Consider the following 7,462-nt stretch of genomic DNA (forward strand, 5'->3'; position numbering starts at 1 on the left):
TGACGATGGGAAGGCAAAGCATGTCCTGTCCCTGTGAGCCCATACTCTACCCTGCTTGTCTATAATAACAGCAGGCATCTGTGATTCTTCTCCAAAGACATTTACACACAGAAATCAGTTGAGTAGTGTATTATAGAGGCAAAAGCTGCAGTGGACATGATTTAGAATCAGTTATTTTCTTTTGTCCATCATGAAAAAATAAAAACAGCAATTCCTTACTTTATAGAAATTCTCCTAAAGTAGTAGTTGCCCCCAATATCTGTCAAGTTTTTATATCACAGGAGAACAGATGCAGCCAAAAGAACGTTTACTCTAAAATGACTACTCCACACTACGCACACAGGCATGGGCAGCTCTCACTTTAATTAAGTATACACAGCACCACTCAGTGGTGAAAGTGGAGGAGTCACCACTGATGTGAATGAGAAGTTTTAACACCAGCCTTTTTTTTTTTTCCCCCCCTCTAAACATGAACTAGGTCTGGTCTGTCTGTCCTCCCTTGCCAAATACCATTACAGTGCCTTTACTGTAAGAAAGTATATCTACCAAGCAAAAGAAGTCCAAGAGAGCTGAACCTCAAGGCCAGCACAACCAAAGGCTACTGAACATCTAACAGGTGCATCCACTTTGAAGAGCTTTCTAATTCTATAGCACTAACACATGGTTTCTGGTGATACAGCCTGAAGGCATGTTTAAACAAATGATTCAGCTTAGCATCTGCCTGTACTCCAAAGAATAGCAGCAACATCAGCTCACGACTTGTGTTTTATATAGACTTGGGCCATAGACAAATGCAACAGATGTAGAAAAACTGAAGACTGACAGCAACTGAAACATAACTATTATTTTTCCATTCCATCAACTGGTTATAAAACTATAATTTGTGCACTTACAGAACAGAACACAATAACTAACAAAAAGAAAGCCTTTTATTCAGAACAGATTAGTGCATCTTTACAAGAAAGTAATGATTTCAACTTACAAAGTCAGCATTACCATTAGCAACGCACCTTTCCTGAAGAGGAAATTCTTGTCTTTTATCAAATGTCAACTGCAAGAGTGTGTAAACAAAAAAAACCAAACCAAACAAACAACTCACACCAAAACCCACCCACACCCATAGCCCAAAGGCTCTATTTAGATTTTATATACATATAACATGTCTTCATAGATGACAACTGTATCAATTTATACTTCCGGTCCTTCTCCTCCAGGAACCAGCTATAAAAGAGTAAGACAATTTTGTGTTAGTGGCATAGATTTGAGTTCTACAAACCCATACATGACAGTTCTTACTTTACAACATTTTAGCAGATGGAGACTTCATGGCAGACCACAAAAATGATTTTTAGATTCATTATCTTCCTCTCCCAACTGAGAAAGTCAGTTACTGCCAGAGAAGCACCTGCCAAAAAGAATCTCCAAAATATGAAGAATGTTTAACAAAACACAAAGGAGTTCCTAGGTAACACATATTTTGTTTTTTTATCTTTGTAATTCACTTCAAGGAGATGATTCTCTCTAGAAATGCTACAGCTCATTTTTAAAAGGACAAAGAACATGCTTCCCTTCATGAAGCATTTTTCCAATTGCCGATTCTTCCTCAGACTGTCACTATACTGGGAAGTTGGTCTCCCCTTTCCAACTTCTATTGCTAAGAGAGCCCAAAAACTAATAAAGAGCCTGAACCCCTGTACAAGCAGCAAGGAGTAAGTCAGCATAGCATTTTCCTGTGAAGAAAGTAAAGAAATGAACAATAGAAAAAGAAATGCAAAAGGAAAAACATGAATAAGGGAAAAAAAAGTGAGGATAACCATTCCTTTTACTGATATATTCTTAATAATTAGCTGACCACTTCTAAAGACAAAGAGCTTTGCTGCTTTTGGGACTGAAGTAATAAAAAAATCTAAAGCATAGTCTTCCTGACATGGGAAGATGTGTCCCCAAAACACACAAGATCTAATACAGAAACATATCTACGTCTTGCTGAAAATTTGCACTCTAAGAATCACCAGCTTCTGCTTCAAGAGCAGTATACCACCAGCTTAAGTGCATGGTAGTAATTTTACCCCATACAAGAAGTCACAACACGCACTGTCCTTTAAGGATACAGAACAATAACCAAAGCAGAAAAAAGCTTCGAAATTAAGTCAAGATGGCACTTGCTCAGACACACAGTGAGGAGGTGCAAGGTAGGTAAAACAGCAAAACGGAGATCATTCCCCATTCACACAGAGCCGAGTTAGACTCAAGTCAGTCTTCCTCTTCTCTTTCCACAAAATTAGGAATGCCCTTATGTAGGAATTCCAGATTTTGTAGCCATCTATGCAGACAAGCAAAAAACTACTGTGGGTCTGCTTCTGTGGTATTTAGGAAGTTGCAGAATTCAGCTTAGGGATGCATAATCACAATATTTAATTACTGTTTCAGTACTGATCTACATACATCAGCACACGATAAACTAAAAATCATAGTGCTTCTGATTTGGTATAATCCAACACACCTCCAGATTTTTTTTTCAGAGCACATAAACGTACAGCTCTCGGGGCATCACATGGTATCATAATCGCCAAATGACTTGACGAGCTTGTAAGCATCCAAACTGCTGCAAACACAACTATACATGTGATAACGGATGAAATGTCGATGTATGCCATCCTACATACTTATGCAGGAAAACACTTATGAGTTAAAAGCCACTGTATGAACCAGCCTACAGAGTGGGCAACAAAGCCCATGATTCCCTTGCGCACCTTAGGACCAGAAAAGCATTCACCAAAATAAAATTAGGGCCATGCTCTTTTCATGGGGTTTGGTGTTTTTGTTTTTGTTTTTTTTTTAAACTGTAACATGTACCAAGTAAGGCAATAAGATCACTTTTCCAGCATTTTTCATACACACACATGCCCCAGAAGCTACTTGAAAGTAGCTTATGTAATGGAACTGTCTGGAAAGCTCAGCTTGACGTAGCTGAACTCAATTACCGAATGATTTACAGGTACAGAAAATATATGTATGCAGCCTTTTAACAACGATGACTTACCATGGTTATGTTATTTCCGTTTAGCAAAATCTGGTCTAGCTTTGTGATTCTTCTGCCCTCAGGTGTAATCTCACTGAAGTAGCATTAGAAAAAGTAAGAACATATAATCAGGGACAATGATTACAGTTTTGATTACAGAACTGACATAAATCTCTGTATTAAGATGACATTTGTTGGAATTAACAAATAAATTAGCCACACTGCAGTGCAATCTTGACAAACTGACCACCTGGGTAAAGAAAGCTACCTGGCAACTAAAAAGATCCATTGTACTTTTCTGCTCAGTACATAAAGATACAGATTTACCTTCTAAATCTTGGCAATTGCTTGAATACCACCAATACTCAAAACAGGTTTCAAATAGTAACATGGCATAACAAATTAATAAATACTTATCCTTAAGTCTGCTAACTTTTTAAATCTTTGCCTAGACCTTAAGCAAACAAACCACTGGAAAGTTCAACACACAACCCACGGAAAATTAAGGCTACAAATTAGGAATCTGATTACGAGCATAAATCATGCAGCTGCTACTCTATGACATGGCTGTCCTGAATAGATCACCCTCTATAGTTTAAGTCCAAGCTATAAACTATTCAGCTGGCAAGTATTCAAAAAAATATAAAAACACTTTGCTTACAGATCTTACACAATGTCTTCCCTCAGGAAACCAAAAATTAAATAGCAACAAGAGGCAGAAATAATACTTACAATTCTGTAACATCTTCTAACACCATATCTGAAAATGCAGTTTCAAGGAAAATAAGGCCCAGAATTTTAAAATCAAAATATTTAAAGGTATTTTCATTTTATACTGAACTGTTATTTTATCTGTAAAATACAAATATCAGAATAATACAATTAATCCATACAAAAAGATTCTACCCAGTGAACTCAAACCTCTCAAGAGAAATAAATGAATTGAGCCAAAGCATAAAGTGGCTTTAAACGTTTCCATCAAAGGATACTGACAAAGTCATCAAATCCTAGAAGTGTTCCAACAATTTCTTTATCACTCTTCATCACAATATGAATGCGTGAACCTATGCATTTGTCCACGAGTTCTGTAAATAAAAACAAAAAATTGAAAGGTACATGAGATTATTTTTATAGAACATACATTTCTTAGAACAAAAACCCTGACATTGTGATGGCAAAAAAATAATTGCCACGGGCACTGGTAAATACCACAAACATAACAAAAAAAAAAAGACACAAAAAATGTATTTAAAAAAACTTTATTTGCGCACTTTACTGCTGCTAGTACATAAACAAGTTTCTGAGGCAATAGGCTGACACGCTGCAGGAACACGTCCCCTCCAGTCAGAACACCTTAGCGTCACCGGTGTGCAGGTCATCACCGCATGATGGCCGAGCACCGACACTCGTCCCCAGCTGGCCTTTGCTCCGCACCCAAACTGCGGCCCACAGCCACCTCCCCGCTCGCTGCCCGCGCCGGAGGCCGCGACGCCCTAGCGCCTCTCCGCTGCCGCGGGCACGGACCGCGCCGGTCACCAGCCCGGGCAGCAGGAGGCCCCGCGGCCTCAGGCAGACGCGTGACTGACGAGCCGGGAAGGCCGCGCCGCCCCGCCCCGCCCGCAGCCCCAGCCCCTCAGCCCCGGCACTTGAGGATTTTTCCCTCGTCGGCCACTAACGCCGGACGCTGCGGCCAGACCCGCGCACTTTCCCCCGGCTGCCAAGCCGAGGCGCGTCGCCTCCCGCTCCCCCCCCGCCGGCCGAGCAGAAGCCGCGGCGCGGCCAGGCCCCTCCACGCCGGCCCCTCCGCGCCATCCAGCCGCCACCGCCCTCCCTCGCCTCACGCCGCCTCCACACACACGCACACCTCGCGGTGGGCGAGGAAACCCTCGCCTGACGTGAGGCGCCCGCCCGCCGCGCGCCTTCCGACCTCGCCGACCCCGTTCAAGCTTCCCGCCAAGCGGCGGCGGCGCTCGCGCCACCCAGAGATGCCCGCAAGCGGCCTCTCCCTCCCCGCCCGCCCGCCGGTCGGTCACAAGACGGGGATTCGCTCGCTCGCTCGCTCGTCCGCCCGCCCACGGATCACAAGACGGGACTTCCCCCCTACCCTCCCGGACACCGGGACATCGCGGAAGCGTCGCGGCGGCGCCGGTTACCGAGCGGCAGGAGCTGAGACGGGTTGGTGGTCGCGTTAGCCGCCATGTTGGATCCAGACCTGACCAATCGCTGCTACCGCCCACAGACGCCGGCCCGGCAGCCCCGACGAGCGGATGGCAGAGCCGTCGCTCCTCCGGCCCCGCCCCGGGCCCCCACCTCCACCCCCGCCCCCCGTTGGGCTATAAATGGGGACGAGCTGGAACCAGGACACTCGTGTCTCCCGTGAGCTGCTTCTGTTGGATGCGCCGAGGTAGAGATTTAAAGTAAAACCCCTTTTTCCCCTCCTGCCGGCCCCGCCGGGCGGTGCTGCCTGGGGCTGTCACCAGTACAACCGGTACCGACAGCCCGGCGGCCCCAGGGTGCCAATCCACTCTTCAAATAAGTCTCCTCTTCGTGTAGAGTGTGAGGAGGAAGGATTTTATGTGATGTATGTCATAGCTATTGTATGACCTGATTTTTTTTTTTTCCCCGGATTTGCTCATTCATTCACAAGAGGGCTGTTGCAAGAAGGATTTTTTAGAAGCCCTTTTGCATATACACAATTGGCTTGGAGCCAAAAAACCACCGGCTGTTCAACCATGCTTTGCTTGCTTAATGCTACAGCATTAAATAAAACTGGAATTTCAAGTTATTGTCATGATGGCACAGTCATTGCATGTTTTGTGACGGACAGACTTCAAGACTCTAGAAGAATCAAGCCTGAATAAACTCTCTCCTCTGCCTAGGAGGGCAGTGCTGCCTCCAGAAATGCATGTACCTTTCAAAGGATGGACAGCTGCTGGCATCACGGGGCTGCTAGCTTGGTTCTTAAATGTGGTTAGTTGCCAGGTAGCTCTGAACACCTGGACTTTCTGTTCTTGAAGTGAGATACAACCTTTGAAATCAGCAGATGCCGTTGCCCCGCTGGGCTCCATGCACGAGTGCTTTGCTGCAACCACAGCAGAGAGATGTAATGCTGGACTTGACTTGCTGCAGGGCTGGTGTGTCTCCCTTGAGCAGAGGGTGTATGAAGTGCCAGTTGGGATAGTTATAATGACAGTGTGGGTCGGCACAGGCAGGACGCAGGAACAACCACAAAACCACAGATGAAATGCAAAGAGGAAATTTATTTTCGTTACCTCGCCAACCAAGGGATCCCCGAAGCAGTACTCGAGCAGAGGCACACCAGCAGGGGCACAGGCACTGTGGAGCTCAGTCCATGCAGGAGGATCAGCAAACCTGCTGGTTTTGCCCGTTTATCAGGGATTCGCGCAGGTGTAGTTTACAACTGTGCTTTGATCTTCTCCATAGCAGGACCAGAATTTCAAGCGTGTCCGATAGGGTGCCTCTAAGTCTATCAGAGGCCTATGTTATCTAAACACAGATGTTCTACTTGTCAAGCACACAAGGCTAAACAACAATTAGTATGATATATGTATTTTTCTACACCCCAGCTGCAAGTCACTTGAGCATGTTTATAATCCTCCTTGCTAATCTTCTGTTATTTTCCCACATTCCACCCCCTCGTGCAAGGGACCACTTCCCCTGGGGCTGGCAAAGCTGGAGGCATTTATTTGGGCTTGCAGGGTGTACGGCAGGGTAACTTAGAGGTATGCAAGAAAAAGGAATAAACATATCTCTACAATGATGCTTTGAATCAGATGTCTCGCCCATCCTGTCAGGGAATTAAACCACTCATCCAGCCAGGCACCACCAGTAGATTGTTTCATTTGATGCATTAAATCCTAGAGATGTTGAATGTTGTCCTCTATGCTGGCTGATTCATCAGTTATGTTGAAGCAACACATGCCTACAAAATCAGAGCAGTCTTTATGGTGTTGAAGAAGGTAGTCCACCACCAATGGATTTTGTAATGTTCCTTGGCATACAGCCGTTACGTACTTGGAAACAATAACAGTGAGGAACATGAATATCAAAAGCACTTAGCATAGTATAATTCTGTAATACAGCTACTGGAGTTGGCACACCAGTAAAACATGTTGTCAAAAGATCTGCAGCTGTTAATCCTTCCTCAATACAAAAGGCAGATGAGTTAGTTACCATAGAGGCCAACCAAATCCAAGTATTTACAAGTTGATCTCATTAAAACATATCTAGGGCATGTGCTTGTAGTACAAGACTACAATGCACAACGAGCCAACCTGCGATAAGGGAGGAAAACAGGAGTGTCATCTCCTTCAGTAATACATATGCCGTTGCTCCAGCTCCTTCAGCTAATACCACTCTGGGTTTCATAACCTGATGTGGGGTAATTGCCCATACAGATTGAAGAGCCATGGCTTGCGC

General features: G+C 44.6%; 1 protein-coding gene across 2 annotated transcripts; it reads right to left on the bottom strand.

The window, feature by feature from the left end:
* Positions 1-911: 911 nt before the first annotated feature.
* LSM5 (LSM5 homolog, U6 small nuclear RNA and mRNA degradation associated) lies at positions 912-5,289 on the bottom strand. 2 transcript variants are annotated; one of them, XM_072853614.1, is made up of 5 exons: positions 5,176-5,289; positions 4,012-4,107; positions 3,755-3,782; positions 3,044-3,116; positions 912-1,221 (listed from the first exon to the last, which is right to left on the bottom strand). In XM_072853614.1, the coding sequence occupies exons 1-5, from the start codon at positions 5,219-5,221 to the stop codon at positions 1,189-1,191; spliced, it is 276 nt and encodes a 91-aa protein (XP_072709715.1). In that variant the 5' UTR covers positions 5,222-5,289; the 3' UTR covers positions 912-1,188. The 2 variants fall into 2 exon arrangements, with proteins under 2 accessions (XP_072709715.1, XP_072709716.1); XM_072853615.1 differs by lacking the exon at positions 5,176-5,289 and adding an exon at positions 4,887-5,004.
* Positions 5,290-7,462: the final 2,173 nt, after the last annotated feature.

This window comes from Ciconia boyciana, chromosome 2, assembly GCF_034638445.1.
Source record: "Ciconia boyciana chromosome 2, ASM3463844v1, whole genome shotgun sequence".
Taxonomy (NCBI): domain Eukaryota; kingdom Metazoa; phylum Chordata; class Aves; order Ciconiiformes; family Ciconiidae; genus Ciconia; species Ciconia boyciana.

What these genes read in the sequence shown, in the direction of transcription:
- LSM5 (XM_072853614.1), bottom strand. Translation starts at nt 5,221, where the DNA reads ATGGCGGCTAACGCGACCACCAACCCGTCTCAGCTCCTGCCGCTCG. An exon ending in AGGATTTGATGACTTTGTCA is followed by an intron (nt 3,783 to 4,011) that starts GTATCCTTTGAT and finishes CTGCATTTTCAG; the next exon opens with ATATGGTGTTAGAAGATGTT. An exon ending in ACGGAAATAACATAACCATG is followed by an intron (nt 1,222 to 3,043) that starts GTAAGTCATCGT and finishes ACTCTTTTATAG; the next exon opens with CTGGTTCCTGGAGGAGAAGG.